At 28.4% G+C, this 23535-nt stretch overlaps 2 protein-coding genes across 2 annotated transcripts; one reads left to right on the forward strand and one right to left on the reverse strand.

Moving 5' to 3' along the window:
- Nucleotides 1–618: 618 nt before the first annotated feature.
- Nucleotides 619–10687, forward strand: Sec22 (vesicle-trafficking protein SEC22). Its single transcript, XM_016074535.4, has 5 exons — nucleotides 619–1116; nucleotides 3353–3462; nucleotides 5843–6003; nucleotides 8223–8369; nucleotides 9552–10687. Exons 1-5 carry the CDS (start codon nucleotides 1042–1044, stop codon nucleotides 9698–9700), a joined length of 642 nt encoding a protein of 213 aa, XP_015930021.1. The 5' UTR covers nucleotides 619–1041; the 3' UTR covers nucleotides 9701–10687.
- Nucleotides 10688–13593: 2906 nt separating this feature from the next.
- Nucleotides 13594–16044, reverse strand: LOC107456624 (heat shock protein 70 B2). Its single transcript, XM_016074530.5, has one exon. It carries the CDS (start codon nucleotides 15687–15689, stop codon nucleotides 13770–13772), a length of 1920 nt encoding a protein of 639 aa, XP_015930016.3. The 5' UTR covers nucleotides 15690–16044; the 3' UTR covers nucleotides 13594–13769.
- Between the last annotated feature and the right edge of the window lie 7491 nt (nucleotides 16045–23535).

Below are 23535 nucleotides of genomic sequence, written 5' to 3' on the forward strand. Positions count from 1 at the left end.
ACGGGCACCCCCGCTTCGGTGGCCCGACGACCTGCACTCGAAGTCGAGCGTTTTACGGTAGAACAGTTCAACGAGGACTAATTCCGCACACCCTCGGTGCCTACGCAGGCTAACCCAAATGGTCACCCACCCGCACACTGACCGCAGCCAGTGATGCTTGACTTCAGTGACCTGCTGGGAAACGTGTCTTAACTATCAGTGCGCTATGGAACAGCATATATAAAAAGCTGAATTTGAAAAAGATTTTTATGATATAATAACTTCCATATTATTAAAAAAATAATTTAAAATGTATATAATTAATTTAATATTTTTATTGTTGCTGTAGTTCATCTACGTCGGACTAGAGCTGCACAATGGACTATTGGCGACGTTTTGGGACACATCTCTGAGGATGATCCGAAGACATGATATCACAATTTTGATCCACTGCATAAGGGGATGGCACCCACGCTTCTGTAACCAGATGACCTGCGCGAAGTCGAGCATTTCGAGGTAGAACAGTTTAACGAGGATCAATACCGCACACCCTCAGTCCCAACGCAGACTGATCCAAGTGGTCACCCACCCGCACACTGACCGCAGCCAGTGATACTTGACTTCGGTGGGAACCGTGTCGTAACGATCAGTCCACTGCGGGACTCTTATTTTCTTCATCTTTAGCATTAGGAGTTACTATTTTTCTTCTCAAATCGAAAAAAAACTTCGATATTAAATGCCACTGCGGGACAAAATATTTTTAAAAAATCATAATTGTTTATTTGATTTTGTGAAATAACTGCGACCGTAATCAGATTATGAGAACAGTCATCATTCCGGAACTTTTTTTTATTGACAGTTTTTGTATCATACGATGAATGGGGAAAGTTTAATAATATTGCAAACGATGACGGAAAGTTTAAGATAATACTTAATTATACTAAATAAAAAGTAGCATTTAAGCTGCTTGATTATTATATCTATTTGAGATTCAATATATAAATACTTGGAGTTGTTTTGAGTGTTGTCGATTGCAGTATAAACAATAAATAGTAATTAGAAATGATTATCCTAACTATAATTGCTCGTGTTGGTGACGGTTTAATTTTGACAGAGTCAGTTCAGCATGATGAAGAGGTAAAATTGAATTTTCTGCAATGCTATTGCATTTGTGCCATTATTAAACACTTCATAAATCAATCTTGCGTGTTGTGATGTGTCAACTGTTTGGATTTTGTCTTTAATGCTTTATTCCATGGCCCTGGAAATCGTGCTCTTCATTCTTTTTTTAAAAATGCTTTTATATACGTTCTTTAAAAGCATTTATTGTTTTCTCATCTAATAAAATAAACAATAGTAAACTCAACCAATTTTATTGCAATTATTGTTTAAGGTTTATATAGATTAGCTTAGGAGGCATTATATATATAAGTAGGAAATTATTAAATATAAACTAGATTTTTGAAAGTAGACTTTATTTTTTTTAAAGACAGTTTTATGGTGTTATCTTTTCAAAAGAGACAAGTAATTAATTATTGATTTAAAAAAAGAAATACTTTTGAAAAACTGCTGTTAAAACTGGATATTTTGATTATGGATTATAGTAAATTGATTATCTTTTATCAGACTGTAGACACAATTCTCAAGTAGGTCCCCTCCCTTTCCATTTATACCAATATCACATAGGCATAGATTAATAATCTAAACATTGTTATAGGCTCAAAATTTAGGTAAAGCATTAGTCAGGAACCACTATAATCAGACTCTTACCAACATGAAATACTAAGTGGTTCCTCAGATTTTGTTTTTCATTTAAGGATATTTCCGTAGCATTACCTGTCATGCCAACTACAATCATCACCTAGGTGCCAAATAGATTTTAAATTTGCAAATTTAAAAAAAAATGTAGGTGCCTGGGGGTGACTACGAGTTATACGTTTCGAGTTGGTCCTTTTCTGTGATATTTTTTAAAATTTTTCGCGGGACGCTTCCCGAAACTTGGCGAAGACATGGCGATTATTCTGCCACAGATCACAATATGGAAGTCTCCCCTTTCATTTTTTAATTTCTTGTCGTGGTCAAGTTTTTTTTTTACTGCATATTCATTGGTCAGTTTCTGAATCACAATAGAAACATTTTATATTTAAAATGATTTTGGCGAAGACATGGCGATTAGTCTGCCACAGATAACAATATGGAAGTCTCCCCTTTCATTTTTTAATTTCTTGTCGTGGTCAGGTTTTTTTTTTTACTGCATATTCATTGGTCAGTTTCTGAATCACAATAGAAACATTTTATATTTAAAATGATTTTATATTAATATTTTTTTAATATTTAATGTAGAAGAAATGATTCTTTTATCTAGGAAACCTTCCTTAATCTAAGGCACATAGAATATAGATAAACCAGACTAATTGACAAGTCTTGGCGACTTCTGGGCAGTATCCAAAATAAAATTAAAAAAAAACACCTCTAAAAAAGACCTACTTGAGCCACTCCCAGGGTAATCTCTAAATATTTTATTAATTTTTTTAAATTGCAAGTTTATACCTATTTGGTGTCTTGGTGTGACTGATCACGATAGGGAAATAATAATATATAAGATTTAACATAATATCTGTAATAAATATCAAACATTAAGTCTGTCTATTAAATTATGATTATAAAATATCAGTTTATAAATGCTTCATTTGAATTTTTTAATTTTTTTACAATTTATATAGTTTTGGTTAAATTTATTTTGCTTTATAAATAATTTTTAATAGAAGCATGTAAACCTATCTGTGAAGATTTATCAGACTAGTGTATTAACTTTTTCCTTTGTTGATCTTATAAATTCTTGTCAAATAATTTGGAAATTATTTAATGAAGGCATATTATCAATGTATGAAGTGCGAATGATATAAATATGAAACATGAAAGTATATTTTATAATTTTGTGTAATATAATATTTATTATAAGTCATAGCAAAAATATTTATATTTTTTGAAAAATATTTTATTGCTTGTATTATAATTTTTTATAAGGTAGAAAATTCTCTGAAATGGAAATTTGTACTGTCAAATAAAGCACAATTAAGTTTTACTTAAAATTTTCATATGGCAGATTTTCATAAATAATTTTTATTTCTTTTCTCATATTACATTAAAGAACAATTCTTCAACATTACTATTTTTTAAAAATTCTAGAATTTATTTAGTCTCTTTTTAATTTCATGAGTTACGAAAAACGTTTAGTATTTCCATGTTACAAAATTTATAAATACTTAATTAAATTAAGTTTATTTAAATAAAAAATTATTAAAAAAAATTTAATGACCTATACTGCATACTTAACATATTAAAAATATGTTCCGGACTTGTTTTTTTGTAGACTGGTAAAACGACATATGAATATCACAACCAAGCTAAATCAATTTTGCGGAAGTTAAACAATCAGTCTGTTCCTGTATGTAGCATAGAAACTGGACCATATTATTTTCAGTAAGTACTACCTGGTTATTTATATAATCATTGCATAATTTTTCTTCATTTTATTTCAATTAAAAAAAAGTAAAGTATTGATTGGAATGTCTTAAAATGTGTAATTCTTGAAACATCAACTCATTAAATTTTATTTAAAATGCATTCAAATTTATGACTGAAATGTAAAGTTGTTGCTTAATATTTTTCAACATAAAAGTGTGATGTCCTGAAAATTTTTGTACATCACACATTAGGGAAAAAATCATTTTCCAAGCATTAGTTGTTTTACATACAGCTTATCTTTTTTGAGCAAATACCAAGAGATTTACAATATTTAAATTTATTTTCTTCACATTGTTGAAATAATAATGACTATTTCATATTGTAACTTTTTTGTGTTGTTATTTCTGGCTATTGCCTTCATGATATAGGGGCCAGTGAGTACTTCTGTTAGTGAATGGTTGAAAAAATTTGATTTCAATTTTCAAGGATTGACTATAAATGTGTTTTCATATTGATAAAATTGTTGTTTTTCTATTCATATATTTATTCACCATTTGTTTGAAGTAAATATAAAAATTGTTTTTAGAAACTTGACATAGTATGAAATTTTTAGCTTCAATATTATTTTTAGAACAATGAAATTATTTAATTATGTTTTGTTTTCTATTTTGAAACATCCTATGTAAAAAAAATTGTTTTTGATTGTGGAAAAAAATTGTTTTTTATGTAAATGCAATGACTGAAATTTAAGAATTTCTTTAAACTTAAAAATTTCCAGCACTCTATAAAAAATATATTGATTTTCCAGATGCCACATCACTATCTTTTCATAAATGCAAAATTTTTTCTAAATTATGTATAAAAACATAAATGATAACATAAATCAGAAAATGATAGTTAGTGACATTGAAATCTCAATTTTTTTGGTCATTTTGATTCAGTTGTCAAACTGTTTTTAAAATGTTTAAAACTTATATTTATTTTAAATTTAACATATTTTTGAAATTCTAACGAATGATTTCATATGCAGTAAAACTTCGATTATTTAAAGTTATTGGGGCCAGGTCTTCCATCAAATAATCAAAGTATTCAGATTATAATGATAACATTATTTTTATCATTAAATTCTCAAAAAACAATTTTTTTGTTTGTTAATATAGTGCTATAATATCATGCTGTCAATACTAATATGACCATTCAGAAAATATTTTTATTCTATTGTTCCAAATAGCAGTATTCTTTTGATCTGTTTCTACAATGCAACATCCGATTTTAAATCAACAGCTGATTTCATTGAGTTATTGATTTGTATTCTGTTGTAGGCTTTGTACTGCTTCTGATAATTTTATTCAGATTAATTTTTTCCGTAGATAACATACCAGGCTTTCTTTATAGTGGCAGTGAAAGGATGTTGATCCAAGTAAAGATAGGCGTCATTGGAAGGGGAGTGTGAAGGTGGGCATTTGTCCCCTTCAATAATTAGAAATCTTCTGTAAGTCCCCTTAAATATTTCTGATAAAAAGAGAAACTTTTTATCAATTATTATCAGTTGAGCAAGATATGGCTGCGTGGATACGAAGCTGATGTAAAATAGTATACTCAGTGGTAGACAGGGGTTAGAATTTCCTTACTTTCTGGCTAACCATGGGAGATTTTCGTGATTTTCATCTCCGTGTTTTGCAACTGTGGGTTAGTTCAATCAAAAAGTCCTCTGAAAAGGCTAGTTCGTATCTATGCTTGAACCAGGAGGTTAAACATTGATAATCTTCAAGCTCAGAATTGGATTGGCTGTTCAAAGCCAGGTATAAAATTAAATCATTTATGATTTAAGTTCATTGAAGATAAAAATAAGAAAGACTTTAACCTTTTTAAAGATCTTTAGCAGAATTAAGAAATGTTTTTGTGAAATTTAAAGTGTGACTGTGTATTTTCGTAGAATTGTGTATTTTAATTTCACCCTACTTAAAAATTAGGTACTTGCAATGCCCATGATACTGAACTACATTAATGATAAGTGAATCAATTAAAAATTGCATTTTTCTGATTTTTTTTTAAGCAAAAACCATTTTATTCACTAAGAAACTTAAATTATAATTTTTGTGTAGTTATGTTGTACAAAGAGAAATAACTCTTGTGTAGTTGAATAATGGCAGCATATTATGTAAAGGAGAAAGAAAAACTTATTGTGTGTGAAAAAAATAATAATAAAAAAAAAATATTTTGAGCCCTCCTTTGATCGACAGAAGTATTCAGATGAAATACCTAGATACAATTATAGTTCTACAGTAAATTTTATTTCGCTGTTAAATTCTGGTATCTTATAATTATTTTGATTGACATTGCATTATGTAACATCAGTTTATAGTGCTAATTTATTTTTGTGTTTCTTGTATAGTTACCTTATTTATGAAAATGTTTGCTACCTGGCTTTATGTGATAAATCATTTTCCAAAAGACTGGCATTTGCATATTTGGAGGATTTAAAAAATGAGTTCAGTACACATTATGGTAGAATGGTCTTAACAGCAATGAGACCCTATACATGTATTGAGTTTGGTAAGGTTGCTTGTTTTATTTGTGCTATTAATTTTTAAAATGGAATAAGTTATTTAGAAAGTGGTGCAAGTTTGAGGTTTTTAATGGTTATTGTTTGAATAAATTTGAAATTATTAGCAAAGATTAATCAATTTGAGTGATATTTTTAATACTATAATTTGATGAAACATTAAAGTTCAATCATGATTACTAGAATTATAAATAAATAAACAACTTTTTATCTTCAAATGGTCTTATTCCACTTTCAAAATAACAGGCTATTTAATTATTTGTTAATTTTTTTTTTATCTTTCTATTAACAGGACATGGTACTTTTTTTTAAAAGAGTTTTTATTACTGGTACCTGAAATTACAGAAAAAAAGAAAATGTGTGATTGTTTCATAATTTTTCATAAATATATTTGTTTGCTGAAAATTTTCAAGAAGTATTCTTTTTGCTATCTTATCAAATCTGCACCAGCAATTTTATTAGCATTTTGATCATACTTGTAACTTCAATAAAAGTTTTTTTTTAACTTTAACAAAGTTATAAACTTTAACAAATATCATATGAGTTCTTTTAAACTGTTTCTCATTGATAATAAAGCTGTTTAATCTTGCAACAATCTTTAATTTGTTACTTTAACAGTTAAAATGTTTCATCTTGTTAAACAGACACTTCTCCTAATTGAAATTTTTAAATATATAATTTGTTTTGGCAACTTTTTCTTACATTTTATTTACATCTTTTTTCTGTTCATACATTGTAATTAAAAAGCATTTCTCTGAAGTTTCTACAAAAATTGTTTGTGTAAAAATGATTAGCGAACTGTAACTAAGATAAATTATCATTTTGTTTGATCTTTTATGATCTGGAAATCTGTTGAAACACTACACTTATCTCACATGTGAACTGTTTTTCTTTATAAACTACCTCTTGGTCATATTCTTGAACAGTTCTATAAAAAAGTAGCAGGCAAGAGTACAAGTTCTGAAAACAAATACAGTAGAGTCTCGATAGTTCGAGGTGGACAGTACCTAACCTACCTCGAACTTTCAAAAACTCGAATCATCGACGTAAAAATTTAATAAGTATTTCAATAAATGGAGACAGCAGTTTTTAAATTTCAGTATTTAGTTGAAAAATATATTATATTTAAAGAAAATTTACTTTTATTAGAGGATCAGGAAACATTTACTGCTTCAAACCAAGTCAAACCATCATTATATTAATGCAACAGGTTAATTGTACTTAACTGTAACTGTAGTATAATTGTCTAATATTTTTTGTTTAAACGTCATTGCTTAATATAATGCTGGCACACAACCACTCTTAATATTTTTCCAATTTTAAATACTAAGTGAAAAAAAATCAATATTTAAGTATTTTTGTAGTAAAAAAAAAATTTCAAGTGACATAAAGAATATTGAATTTATGGTTGCACCAGCAACGAGGCTTTAAAAAATTGGTAGTTAAACTACTGTTCCATAAAAATTAATTTATTCTTGAACACGACTAAGGATTATATATATAATTGCTTTTATATTGTATAGTGAATTGGTAATTGATATTAACAATGAATCTGCAAGATTTAAAAAAAAAAAAAAGTCAAATCACTATTGATTTGAAATTTTTTGCAATTGAAATGACTATTAATAAATTTGTATGACTAATTAATCCTTTTGTCTCATACTCATTTTTTGAACAGTGTATCAGCGTCAGATTTAAAACAATGTTTTGCTTTTTCCATTTCTTGTTAAAAAAAATAGAAAATAAAATTTCTATTTCATATTTGTAATTTTAAACTCAACTTAAGAAGTCGAGAACTTTAGATTGAGTTGAATATTAGATTGATAAACTTGTCTTTTTGAATGAAACTTAAGTAAATGAAGGTTTTGAGAAACACTTTAATGAATTTCATTAAATAAGCTTTGATTTTTTTATAGTTACAATAGAATAGGGAATGTAATGCCTTTGTATCAATATCGATAGTTAATGTATGTCTTTCTGTTAATAGCTATTATATAGTCTTTACGTTAATAGTTAATTAATGTTGTATCCCTTATAAACTTAAAATAAGATCTTTTTATTAAAAGTTAAAATTTTTTTAAAAACATAATACTTTCTTAAAAATAATATTAATAAATAATTCTTCGAAAATAATACTTTACTAAATAAATGTTCATTCACTAAATTTTTTGTTGTATAACTTATAGAAGCCTTCATTCCTTTATTTCAGATAATTATATGCAAAAGGCAAAGAAATCCTATTGTGATAACCGTGCCAGACGGAATCTCACACACCTGAATACAGAATTACAGGATGTGCAGAGAATAATGGTTCAAAACATTGATGATGTTTTGAATAGAGGATCTGCTCTCTCTGGTAAATTTTTTTCTTAAATCATTAACTTTTCATTTATTTTAAGGAGTAATATAATTTTTTTCCTTCTCATTTATGAATTAAAATTTCTGTGTGAATTATTGATTGTATATTTTTTTATCTCAAAATCAAGTCTACTTATAATTTAATAAGTTTTTAAAGTGATGTTTAATATTTGAAAAATTTTAAGAATTCCATGTAAAAGCTGTCGATTCCATCATTGGTAATCGATGGAAGTTAACCCGGGGATTTTCCCGTATCGTGATCTGTTGCGCCAACTACAACTGCCAAGGGTCAAAATCTATCTTAAACTTGAAATTTTTTTTTTTCAAATGTAGAGTTTTGCCTAGAGGTGGCTACGAGTTACAACCTTCAAGTTGATCCCTACTGTTATTTGTTAATTATTTTTTTTAGTTTTTCTTGGACTGATGTCCAGAAGTTGCCAAGACTTAGCGATTATTCTGACACAGATCACAGTGCAGAAATCTTCAAACTGAGCCTCACTTACTGTAATAACTTTGAAGCTTTTTCATTCAATTTCATTGTTTTTTTTTCATTTTGAAATTTCTTTTTAAATCAATATAAGATAGTTTTTATTATTATATGATCGAAGATATGAGGTATTCAAGCATAAGCTGCAACTAACTAAAATGAATTTGATGTAATTGTCAATATTTTTAAATTTTTCAGAAAGGCAATTTGAATTATTTTTATCACATTTCTTTTTTTAATTTCATGTTATTACCATAATTTTGTAAAAAAAGGACATATTGCCTTTTATCTCAGATACACGGATATGTTCTAAATTACAAATTTTAAAATATACTCTGGGAAAAAAATTCAGTTATTTAATGTCAAACAGCCAATTTAAATTTGTAGTTATTATTTTTATATAACTTATTTTTGCTTTATTTACTTTTATTATTGAAAACTTTTCTATAAGTCTCTATAGTGTAATGATTTTCATACAATTTCAATTTCTTGAAATTTACTAAGTTTTTTTCCTTTTATTTTGGCAGTCGTGTAACTTTTCTTCCCATTTTCTTCAAATATGGATATGACCATTAATAATAGAATTTTTTTTTAAACCAATCTGTGCTTTACTTTAACTCTTGCTTTAAATTTTATAGTTTTAAAAAGATTGTAAAAAATGTGTATTACATATATGTTTTTTTAATGTTTCAGAGTTGGATTCCAAAGCTAGTAACCTTTCTTTGTTATCTGAAAAATACAAGAAAGATGCTCATTTTTTGAATATAAGTTCAGCTTATACAAAATTAGCTGCTGCTGCAACTGTGGTATTTGTAGTGTTTTTATATTTTTGGATATTGTAAAAAAAATTCTACATCCAAGCACTTTTCTTATGTATCTCTATTAATTTTATTTGTGAGATATGAGGTTTGACATTTATTTTTTTTAACTTAACCTAGAAACTATCAAATTAAACAATAATATTAATAAAAATAATATGACAACTTTAAAATCTTTTAAATCCTTCAAAATTTTATTTGCATTATAAATTGAATTAATTTCATAAGAAACATTTTTTATTTATTTGTTAATTTTGTCTTTCTAGTGATTGCTTTATTTTTTCATGTTATTAAGAAGAAAAAAAGAAAATTGTATGGAGTGAAATGGAAGTTATGTAAATTTTAGAATGTGAACTTATAAAATTTGTATAGAGTTAAATCTGTGGGTAACTGATATTTTGATCTTTTTATATATTTACCAAATAAGTTTGTAGTATATGTTAGTTTATAGTATACTATTAATAATATATTATGAACATGAATTTTTGTCAATTTAATTTTATTGCCAATTTTTTACAAACACTTTGACTAACAATAAAAATTATACAAATTGCTGTAATATTGTGCAATTTAATATTCAAAATTTAGATTTTTAGATTTAAATTGTGGTACACAATTATAATCTATTCTCTAAGAATGTACCATAATACTCTTAATAAGTATTTTGAAAAGAGGATTTGTGTTTTTACTTCTTATTCATTAAAGTGATATTGATTACCCATTGATTTGCCTCAATACATACTCAATTTAGCTCAAACTAGTATTCATAATCTAGTTTTATTAAAAACAGTAGTTGTAGGCTCAATAAATTTTTGAAATATTTAAAGTCTGACTTACATATATACATACATAATACTATTATAAAGCCTGTTATTGTTTCCTTCCTGTATTTTCTGATGAACTTTGTAGATAAAAATTGTTATTTTGATATGTAAATTCCATTCCAATTTGTTGAATTTCCTTCCATGTATTTTATAAGAATATTAATAAAAAATATTCCTACAATTAAAATGCTTTTTATTAGTTTCTAAGTATTATATACCAGATAAAGGCAATTTAAGGTCACGTTTTTGTTCTTTTTAAAATGTTCTGAAATTTAGAAAAAAATAATACTTATTATTACACCTGAAAACATAACTTTTCCATGAGTAGCCAGTTGCCTGTAGACTCTAAAATTTATTAGCCACTTTTTCTCAATCTTAATGAACCGGTGACCAATATTGATGGGTCCTTTTCATAATTTTACAATCTTTTTTTTTTTTTGTTGTTGCTTGGATTAAACTATATTTTAATAAAAAAATTCATTTAAAAAATAATCTGCGGCTATACCAAGTTAATTTAACAATAAAAATAACAGAAATACATGGCAAAATTTAATTTAACTTACTGACTTAAGATAACTTTATTTAAAAATGTTGAGAGTGGCAAAATACTTTTAATGTATGCATTACAAATTTGAAATGTGTGAATTGTTTCCATCAAATATGTGTGAAATTCTCTTTCCACAAATTGATGAATTCTGATGGATCAACATTTTTATCGAGTCATTGGACATTTTCTGCAATGATGTATTTTTATCATTAAATAATTTTCAAAAAAATAAGAAGATGGGAAAAAGGTACCAGTTGTTAATTTAAGTCACTTTTTTTTTGTTGATTCGCCATATGGCGTGTAGTTATTTTAAGGTCTACTTATTATGAATTAAAGAATATAATCAAAACCCACAATAATGAACCCAGAATAGAGTGAACACTCGGTTGTGATGAACATTTTAAATGGTCTGTCCGAACTCTTATGCAACTAATATTAGTTCATATACTTATAGTGTATAGCTGAGAAATTAGCAGTTTGTTTAAAGTGGAGCAAAATTTCCTTCCCGTAGGTATTGAAAAAAATTTTTGAAAATTTCCTTCCTTTGAGATAATTTTAAAAGTGTCTCTCTTTTTACCAAAAATGAAGTATGTATTATAATTGAGTGCTTCAAATGAGTAATTTCACTGGAAGGAATAATGTGAGAGATTCCAATAATAGGTATATGGGAGAAAGAATCGGTAAACTTTTAAATGTAACTTTTTTCGAAAATGACACATTCAAAAAAAGAAATGAACTACTCAACAATTCAAAAAATGATATGAATTGAAAAGATCAATGTCTAGAAAATTTGTTATGCGTAGACAACCACTTTGTTATTTGGAGAATATTTAGATTTTTATTTAATGCTCCGATTAAAATTTTCATGGTGGAAAGGAATTTACTGTAAGGAAACTAGTAGAGAGACTATTGATATTAAGTTAATAACTTATAAAGCAAATCGTATGCTGTAACAATAATTTCCAACTGTAATATGAAAAAAAAAAATTATTCATAGATTTTGGATATAGTGAAGCACAGTCTTTTAATTCATTGGTGGGTCACAGACTATTTTCTGTGGCAAGGTCCAACTGCATTAGCTATTCTTGCTTTATCATTTGTTAAAATTTTGATAGGGAAAGTATTGTGTTTAAAATTATTATTAAATTTTAAGGCTTCACACTCAAAGGTAATCATCTTTAAGAAAACCAGTATAAAATCAAAAATCTGTTAAAATGTAGACTTTTAAAAAAATTATTTATTTTTCGAAGGGTAAAAAAATTTTGGTCATTTAGTGTTTTAAGGTTGTTTCTCGAAGTCTATCTCAACACGAAATAAAGCTTTCAAGTGAAAAATATTTTCATAACTGCTGCGAGTTTGTATCAGTAACTTGTGACTCTTAGGCTAAGTTTACCCTATATTTAGCAAGCACTCTCTGTTATTTCTGAAAATGGCATAAACGTCAATATGAAAAAAAAGCCACAGTTTCGTAAAAATAAAAAGCGATTGTAATTTAATTTTATATTAAAAAAGCTACTCTAATGCTACTTTATCTTAAATATATATTGATTTTGATAAATTTTATCTAGGTGGAAAAATATCAACAAATTGGTGAAGTTATTTGACTGTTCTACATTTAAAACTCATAGTTTAGCCTTAAATGTAAGGCATTTTAGATATGGACTTTTTATTTTCCTTGGAAAAGAGCTTCTAAAAACACTTAATAGTTGATAGAGAATTCATTTTGAATTTTTAGAGATATTTGCTTTAAAATTAAAAAAAGTAGAAAGCAGAGTTAATCAAGAAGGAACCTTACACACTTTTTGCTAGAGTTTGAGAATGTACTTAACTTTCACATCAAGTGATGACAACAATAAAGTTTGATACTGCATTGGGGAAGAATATTCAAATTCATCAATGAAAATAAAAGCTAATAAATCTTTTTTTTTTTTAAATATATATATACCTAACAATATACTTGGTTTTCCTAAAATGAATAATGGACTTCTATTCAAAATATATTAATTTAACTATTATATATGTCGTAAAAGTTATTTGTTTAAAGAAATGGTAGACACTTTTTCCTCCTTTTTGAATAATAAAAACTTGTCTATAAGTTTCTATCTAACTTGTAGGTTAATTTCATTTCAACCACTTTAACCCAATGTTAACTTGTTTATATTTTTAATTTGTATATCGATAGTATATCTTTTATGAGTTTCTAAATTTAACCAACATCAATCTTATATTTTTTAAAACTTAGAATGAATAAAGTTTGATCTAAAGACAAAAATTATAAATAATAACAAATTTTAGTTTCAATAAATAACCAAAAGTATTAGAATTATTAATATTTTTTAAAATTTATCTGCTCATGCATTAATACGATTAAAAAAATATCAAATATCTCATTTCCTTTAATCTAAGTTATTGAAAAAAAAGAAGGTATGTTTGTTTAAATATAAATTATTTATATATACTACCTATATAACTAATAGTTTGATGAAGTATATTATGCTTGTAACTACTGTATTAAAAAAATATTTAAATATAAATAATGACAACAATTAAAAAAACGAAATAAATTTATTTATTAAACAATATAATTTACAAACTTACAACATCTTAAAATCACATTAACAGGATTCAATTAACAGGAGGACTAGGGAATCATTTCCAATGTATAATGATTTATTTACAAATGAATTATTTAATACTTTAAACAGTTCTTACCACAATATTATTAGTCTACTTCTTCAACTGTCGGACCATTTGTAGCTGAATAACTGGATTGTTGATCAGGATTGAAAGCATTTCCACCCTGATGCAATTTGGTCATTAATGGAGACAGGTCAGATTGAACTTCTTTCAACTTGTGCTCTATCTCATCTTTTTCAGCTAATGTGTTATTGTCCAACCACTGAATAACAGAGTCACATTTTTCTTTAATCTTTGCCTTGTCAGCAGACGACAACTTGTCATCAGAGACAGAGTCTGATGCTTGCTTGACAGAATACACATAACTCTCCAAGGCATTTCTGGAAGCCACTTTCTCTCGTTGATCTGCATCTTCTTTCTCAAATTGTTTCGCTTCATTCAACATCCTTTCGATTTCTTCCTTTGATAGCCTACCTTTATCATTAGTGATTCGGATGCTTTGTGATTTCCCGGTACTTTTGTCCTGTGCTGATACATTTAGGATTCCATTAGCATCCATGTCAAAGGTTACTTCTATCTGTGGTACTCCTCTTGGTGCCGGTGGAATTCCAGATAGTTGAAATCGACCAAGAAGGTGATTGTCTTTGGTCATGGCTCTTTCACCTTCGTACACTTGAATATCAACACCAGGCTGGTTATCCGAGTAGGTAGTAAATACTTGTGAAGTCTTGCAAGGAATGCGAGAGTTTCTCTCAATTATTTTTGTCATGACTCCACCGGCCGTTTCAATTCCCAAAGACAATGGTGCAACATCAACTAAGAGAACATCTTTGATCTTGTCATCTGTATTGCCAGTCAGTACCGCAGCTTGAACAGCTGCACCATAGGCAACAGCTTCATCAGGATTTATAGACAAGCACAGTTCTTTACCATTAAAAAAATCTTTCAGCATCTTCTGAATCTTTGGAATGCGAATTGATCCACCAACTAACACAACATCATGAATGCTGCTTTTGTCTAATTTGGCATCTTTAAGGGCTCTTTCTACAGGCTCCAATGTAGACCTGAACAAATCCATGCATAGTTCCTCAAATCTCGCTCTAGATATCTTTGAATAGAAATCTATTCCTTCAAATAGGGCATCTATTTCAATACTTGCCTCAGAACTGCTTGATAAAGTTCTTTTTGCTCGCTCACATGCAGTTCTTAGTCGCCTCAAGGCTCTGGGACTGGATTGCAGGTCTTTACGATGTTTACGTTTAAATTCCTCGACAAAGTGAGCGACCATTCTATTGTCGAAATCTTCTCCTCCGAGGTGTGTGTCTCCAGCTGTTGATCGTACTTCAAACAAAGATCCTTCATCAATAGTCAGAACAGATACATCAAAGGTTCCTCCTCCCAAATCAAATATAAGTACATTTTTCTCACCTCTAAGATTTTTATCCAGACCATAAGCCAGGGCAGCAGCAGTTGGTTCGTTAATAATTCGTAATACATTCAGTCCAGCAATTTTTCCAGCATCTTTTGTAGCTTGTCTCTGTGAATCATTAAAATAAGCAGGTACTGTAATTACAGCATCAGTAATTTTTTGGCCTAGATACATCTCCGCAGTTTCTTTCATCTTAGTCAACACCATAGCACTGATTTCTTCAGGATTAAATAGCTTTCTTTCACCTTTTACTTCAGCACAAATTTTTGGCTTGCCATGTTCATTCACAACTTTGAAAGGCCAATGTTTCAAATCTTGTTGTATTTTAGGATCATCATATTTCCTTCCAATAAGTCTCTTAGCATCAAATATGGTATTTTCTGGATTTAAGGCAACTTGGGACTTAGCAGCATCTCCAATCAGCCTCTCTGTGTCAGTGAAGGCAACATAACTAGGCGTTGTTCGATTTCCTTGATCGTTGGCAATTATTTCGACATTTCCATGTTGAAATACTCCAACACAGGAGTAAGTGGTACCCAAATCGATGCCAATTGCTGGAGCACTTATACCAGGCATTTTTACTGTCCAAATCTTTTAATAATAGTACCGCTCTTCTGCACAAAACTCAGCGCTTTAATAATAAAACCAGGGCGCTTGTAACTTTCCGATCAAAATTACCGTTCTCCACTCGTAAAATAAATTTTCACCACTCAAACACTTAATCAATGTACAGTGTAGATTCACAACAGTTCACTTAATAGATGTTCAATACTGTAAATAACAAAAGTACTTCGCAGACAAACACTTGGTATGAGAAAATCTATTCAACCAATCTCAATGATCATGGAGCAGAAGAGTTCTGGTTTTGTTTTTATACAGATAACGAAACTTCCAGAAGTTTCTGGATGATATGCATTTTCTATAGTGCTGCCATCTGGAACAGAATATATGAGTCTAACTGAGAATTTTCTAGAGTTTTCTTTATTGCAAGTAATTTGAATGAGTGATGCTGCCATCTATTGTTAAAGTTCTAAGAGATTAACTTTTCTGAAGCGTCATTTTAATTTTTTGTTATTTTTGTTTCAGCTTTCTGAAACATTTTATTGTAAGGTGGTGAAGGGAAGAAAAATTACGCCATGCCCTGAATAATTTTAAAAATAAGTTAAAATTTTTTATAATTAAAGGTTTACAAGTAATTTAGATAACTTTATTTAAGCATTGAGCATATCGATAGTTTAATGTTATGAAATAGTTGATTTTTTATTATTTTTTAAGTTGAAAAAATAACAAAATTCATAATGATTTTAATTTGCATTTTGAAAGGGTGTGTGAAATAAAATAATTTATTTTTGACGATAAAATGAACTTGTTTTAAAATTTTCATCGGACCTTTTTTCAAAATATAAATTAATGTTAAAATTTGAGTGTAATTATTATAATTAAAAAAAGTGATCCATGTAATGATCCAGAGTAAGAATTACGATGTTTAGCAATGATTAGTATTATAAATATTCGTATAGATTAAACTTAATTAATGTTAAGGACTATGTAAATTACGCATTATATTTTTTATTGCATTAATAACTCGAGATTTATTACTTAGATGGTGTTTCAACTTCAACAACAATTAATAAACAGTACATAAGAGAGATATATATTCCTGGAACTTTCAGGTTCCGAGGGAGAGTTAAAGGTGTTCCGAAACTATATTTAAATTGTTCCTTTTTCCTTTTTCTTTTGACATTTTTAAATCTGTAATTATATTTGGATCCAACCACTAATCCTTCTATTTCATTTATTTTGATCTTCTTTATTTTTTTTAAATCTGTTACTTTTTTATTTTTCATTTTACAAAAAGCAAATTTGTAGCCAGATTTAGCTCCGAAACTACAAATTCACCTGTCGCACATAAAATTAGCGAATTTAAAAGTATTAACGATAAAACGATGAAAAAATTTCATTCCTATTTTAAAATATATTTAGTCTAAAAGTTAAAGTAGTGTTTTAACGGTTAATATATTCAGAATTGTCTTAATATATTCGGAAAGTCGGGGTTTCATCTGAAAGTTTGATTTTTTAGGGTTCCGCAATCTTATAAAATTAGAAACCGAGATTACCAACAGTTTTCAAAAACTGGTCCGCAGCAGAGCCCTAGGATTCCGTGAATGAATGACAGGGGTTCCGAGAGCTAATTTTTTTGTTTTAACCTGTAATAATTATGTTTATATCCAATTAACAATCCATAATTTATTTAATTTCGGTTGTTTATATAAAATTATTTATGTAAAATGTCAATGGAAAAAATAGTAAAATTTCAAAAAAATATTCTTTTTTAATAACAATAAAATAAATTAAGAACAGAATGGGCATTTCTAAAAATTAAAAAATTTTTCTCATTGAGCTTTTCAATTAAAAATAAAATAGCTATTTTGAAAATAAAAAACTCAGTTTCTCTGATTACTATTTTCATTGTTTCTAACAATAATTTTTTTTCTTTTCGAAATTCATTTCTAGCTAACGTATGCACCAATTTTTTTGTCCTACATTTAAAGATATGTTTAATTTATTTATATGCAGTAATGGTTGTCATAATTTCAAAAAAAAAAAAAGAAAAAAAAAAAAAAAGAAAAAAAAATGAAAGAAGAAAACAAAAAAACATTCGAATTCTGGGATCAATCATTCAAAAGTTATAATGATGATCCTTTTCTTTTTGCTGATTCTACACTTAATACTTTATCTTATTTTAACCATTACTGTGGAACGAATTTATTCAAAATTTAAAGAAATGAATAAGTATGCGTATATTTCATAGTGTTTTAAACTTCCACCTTAAGAAATAAATATTTTTTTAAAATTACTTTAAGAATTTCTACTTTAATAATTTAACACTTATGATAAAATTAAAATAATAAACTTTACTAGCATACTTTTTTCTGTACACAAACGTGTTCAATATTAAGTTTTTAACTTGGAATATATATTCTCATGTGAATTTATGATTATAAAACAAGTTTGACGTTTCCTTATGGCTCATTCCAAAATCGTTCTATGCCCGTTGCCGTCACGTAACAGATTTCTATTAAAAGTTTTTGCAGAAAAGGTCTTGTTAAAAAAAGACTAAAATAATTTTTTGAGAAATTTCGGCCTCAAACAATGATAAAGGGGCCATTTTGAAAATTGACTCAATTTAAGAAAATGGCGTAACTATTTTTCATTCCAATACATAGTCTCATGAATTTATGCTTATAAAAAAAGAAGCTTGGGTCTTTCCTTTTTGCTCATTCCAAATGAAATCGATCAATGCCCGTAGCCGTCACGTAACAGATTTATGTAAAAAAATTTGCAGAAAAGGTTTTGTTGAAAAATGACTAAAATAATTTTTTGAGAATTTTCGGTCACAAACAATGACCCATTTTGAAAATTTAATGTAAGAAAATGGCGTAACTACAGGTGATGGCTGGTATGATAAAAATGTCTATATCTTTTTAATTTATAAGCCAATTATCTCAATTTTGCGTCATTAGGAAGAAAAAAACCAACATTATGTAATTAAGATATTAAAATACTAAAAATATTTATATAAGTTTTCAAAACGTTTTATTGAAGTAATTTTTTGTGGAATTTATTTGGCAAATTTCAGGAATTTTTACTGAAAATATTTACATAAATTTTTAAAAATTTTATTGAAGTAATTTTTTGTGGAATTTATTTGACAAATTTCAAGAATTTTTACTGGAAAGTAACAATTTTATTCATCTCAATATATTTCCTCATGATGATAAATATCATTTTCAACTTAAGTCAAGAAGGTGCTCTTCGTTTCTTTAAGTCTTTTTTTTAAAAATTAATATATATTGGTTTTCAGCCAAAATAATTAACGTTTTTTTTTCCGACACAAAATCAAATTGTTTTCAGCTTAATTTTCTTGTTTCGCAACATTAAATTCCATATTTCTCATTATAAAAAATTTATGAGGGTATTTTGTGTTTTTGGTCAGTAGAAAAAAAAAGTATTCTTAGCTGCCAAAATATTTGAACATTTTTTTATTACACAGAAATAAAGTTTAAATTTTTTACCCTGTAAAATTAAGTACCATATTTTTCAATATAAAAAAATAATCAAGAGGGTGTTTTTTGTTTTCGATCAGTAAAAAAAAAAAAAATGGTTTTTAGCGAAAATAATTCAAGTTTTTTTTTACAGCACAAAAACAAAGTTTTTGAATCTCAATATTTTCTCTCATCATCTAAACATCTTAATTTTTAATTCAAGAAATCTATAAGGTGTGCTCTTTTGTCAGTATAAAAATTAAAACATATTTGAGGCTAAAAAATTTAGATTTTTTTACAGCCCAAGATAAAACTTTTTTTTTGTCCTGATTTTCTCTCCTTATAATGTTAAATTGTATATTTTTTAATTTCAAAAAAAAAAAAAAAAAAAAAAAAAAAAAAAAAAAAAAACATGAGAATGTTTTGTATTTTTGGTCATTAGAAAAATGTTAAGTGGTTTTCAGTCAAAATATTTCCAGACTTTTCTTTTAACAGAAAAACAAAGCTTGAATTTTTTTTCTTGTAATATTATGTATCATATTTTTATCCTATCAAAATTTTTGTATCAATATATTTTTATATATCAATGTAAAAAAAATCAAGAAGATGATTTTGTTTCTGATCAGTAAAAAAATAAAAATAAAAAGTAGTTCTTAGCCAAATAATTCAAGATATTTTTTATCACATTATGAGGTTACCTTTGTGGTTGTCTCTCATTCATCATTGCTTTGTTCCTTAAATGTCGATTGAAAAAATCATTTTGTTTGTAAAATAAAAATTTGTTACAGCGTTATGTAAACACATTTTGCTAACATGTAAATCAGTGTTTCCCAAATTTATGACTTTTGTGTACCCTTTCAAAATTTTTCGTGGCGCTATGTACCCCTAATTAAAAAATTAATGTATTTTTTATTATAAAAAAATTGCACAAAAGTTAAAAATCACAACTGGCTGTTGACACCACTAATTATTAACTGTTAACTCTGCAAAAAATAGCCAATAGAAAAATACGTAATCGTAAATTTTCATGGCTAGCTTTGTTTTTAAATAAAAAATTTTGAAATTTTCGCTCGTTGCAACCTATTTCGCATAAGAACGCGTACCCCCCTAAACTATTCCCGTACCCCTGGGGGTGCACGTACCACACTTTGGAAAACACTGAAGCAAATCATTAAGACTTGAAAGGATACCTGGATTTAACAAATAATCAATCTCATTTGAAATAAAACTTCCACTTTTACAAGAAAGCAATTTAAAAATCTAATTGAATAAACATCAACGTATCAGATATCATATTTTGTATTATTATCTTAAATCTAAAATTGGTACGCTTCGTGAGGATTATGAGATGTTTAAACTTTCCTTAGATAGAAATTTATAATGATAATCTCAAAAGAGGATGAATATAGGAAAGGTACCCATAAAAACTAAACTCGCATTATTAAACAATTCAAAAATTCTTTCATGGAAAATGAGAGATTTTAGCATTCACAATCTTTTTTAAATTCAAATTATGCGATTGAATCCTTTCTAAGGCCGTTTTAGCCTCTATTTCGTAAGTCCATCATAAGCTATTTTTTCACTTTTAATTTAAGTTTCCATTTTTTAATAACTTCCACTCTGTTTGTATAAAATTGAGGGCTATATGACATTTTTATATAATGTTATAGCATGGAAAATCGACGAAGGAAGAAAAGTGGAGGTCAGCTTATGGGAGTTGGATTCGCTGACGTCATGCAAGATTGGACAGATATCACTTCGACCTGCCTTGTCATTCGCTCATCGACCGGGATTCATGGACCTTGCATTCAAGATTTCGGACCATTTCATGCTGACTGCTGATCGACCATTTTCCTTTTCGAGTGAGTAATACGTATTTCATTCTCTTGCAATTATGTTTGGATGTAGCAAAGGAGGTAAAGTTTAGATTTGACCATTTCATTTTAATTACTGCAAAAATGCTATCTCGGCGCTGTGGACGTGGCGGCAAGATTACTCACACGCTCATCAAGAGAATTGTAATACCGGTGATATATCCCAACTACATAAAGCCAGATGCTAAGCCCGGTGAAATTTTTGAAGATGAATATGGACACTTCCATTGCTGGTCCAAAAGAGGAAGTTATTGCACGCTCAGCGATTTTAAAGTGCCCGAAGGAGCTGTAAGACCATATTATTCGGCCAATTCAATTCCGGTACCTCAACAAATTACGCCTGAAACGCCGACTACTTCAGCTGACGCCCCAGATATGGAAATCAACGACGGAGACCAGTATACGGAACAGACCTCTGACTCAGAAAGTATTTACAAAAACAACACAGAACCTCCTACAAAGAAAAGGAAAAAGAAGAAAAAGCCAGCTGATGTCAAAAAAGCTAAAGATAATTACGCAATCACGACTACAAATAGCTGCTCTTCTTCACTGCTAGAGACCTCCACTATCTTAGCACCATCAGAATGCAAACAGTATTTCAACAAAGCTCCAGATCCACCCACAACTTCAGTGAAAATTCTACATAACAAGTTTACAAAAGTTTTAATCCGTGGACTACCACTTGACTTCAAAACAGAGGATATTTCCATTGAATTAGGGAAATTAAACATCGAAACCCACAACGTAATACAGTTTAAAAGAAGAGTGGGCGGGACCTACAGGCTCCTCCCACTTTTTCTTACAATCCTTAGAGTAACGGAGAATCACCGGCAAATTTTCACCATCACAGACATGCAGCGGATTCCAGTCCGAGTAGAACGCTTTCGTGGCGGTCGGGGACCGCTGCAGTGTTTTAATTGTCAGGAATATGGCCACGCTCAACGGACATGCAATGCACCTCCCAGATGCGTGAAATGCGCTGATAACCACCGATCCTTCGAATGTCGTAAGGATAGACTCACACCACCAAAGTGCTGCAACTGTGGAGAAATTCACACCGCAAACTACACGGGATGCAAAGCCCGCCCCAGCAGGAAGGGCCCTTGTGCTGTTCCTTCCACACCAGCTAAATTGGCTCACAGACTTGTATCACTAGTGAAAGAGCTGAAAGACCTACTAAAAAATGAAGAAGTGATTCGTCTTTTGCAAAGGATCCTTGGGTAGACCGCTCTAGTTCAGTGACATTTTATTTCTCATTTCCGAATTTTTCATTTCAACATTGAACTCTAAATTCTAGACTTTCGATATATATCTTAATTAAACGTGTGCCAGTTAAATGTAGAAATTTAATATTTATCTATTTCTGTTTATACTTATTCATGTCAACCTATGTATATGTAATACAAATTATGTTTAGATTTAAATATGTCAACAGGTGTCAATTTAGATTCGATATTCAAATGCTATATTTACTATATTTATTTATGTCAACCTACGTATATATATTTCCAATTATGTTTATATTTATATGTGTCAATTTAGATCCGATATTCAAATGTTATATCAATTATCTTTAACTATGTCAACCTATATATATATATTTCAAATCATGTTTATATTTATATGTGTCAATTTTAGTTTCGATATTCAAATGTTTATTTACCCAAGCAAAGTGCTTGTAATTTTGTATTAGCTACCACATCGACTGCTAAATTCAAAATGTTATCACTTTAAACTTATGTAAATTTCTAGATGTATGGGATAGGGGCCGCTGCGCGGCCCAGGTGCCCAATTTTTTATAAATAAAGTAAGTAAAAAAAAAGTTATAGCATGAATAATCCTTTTTGCAGCTCGTAGTTTTGATAAAATTTATATTATGAATAAAAAAAGTCATTAAACTCCTTATTTTTTTTAAAACACTAATGAGCCGTGGTACACATACTTACCATTAAAGAAATGGAGTTAAAATTTAAATTAAATTTATCTAATAAGCTAAAAAAGTTATTTTTTATAAATTTAAATTCCAAAAATATTTTAATTTACCATTACTTGAAATAAATGACTCATTAAAGGCTTAAAATAATAATAAATTAAACTTCGTTTCCATTTCGCACATTAGTGTACAAACTACAATACTAAAGTCACATAAATACTTCCATTATAAAAGCAGTTATATGCTTACATTTAGAATAAGTGAACACCAGCTGCCATTTTAAATGTAAAAAGAAGGAAGAAAGTGCACATAATTGCTTACACAAATGACAGTTTATTTTATGAACATTTTATTGTGAATACAAATAATTTGCTTAACTAAAATAAATGTGAATAATGAAATCACGTTAATACCACTAATTACCTTTTTAATAAGAATACCATCTGTCCTGAAAGGATGACTAGCCAACAACGAGCCAGTAGAAATCTAGAAATAAAACCTCCTATCTGAAATAAATATCTACTAAAGACATATTTTTTTTATTGCAGTGATATGAAAAGTGGTATATA

This window comes from Parasteatoda tepidariorum, chromosome 9 (genome assembly GCF_982258835.1).
Source record: "Parasteatoda tepidariorum strain Cologne lab strain chromosome 9, Ptep-v5.0, whole genome shotgun sequence".
In the NCBI taxonomy this organism is placed as follows: domain Eukaryota; kingdom Metazoa; phylum Arthropoda; class Arachnida; order Araneae; family Theridiidae; genus Parasteatoda; species Parasteatoda tepidariorum.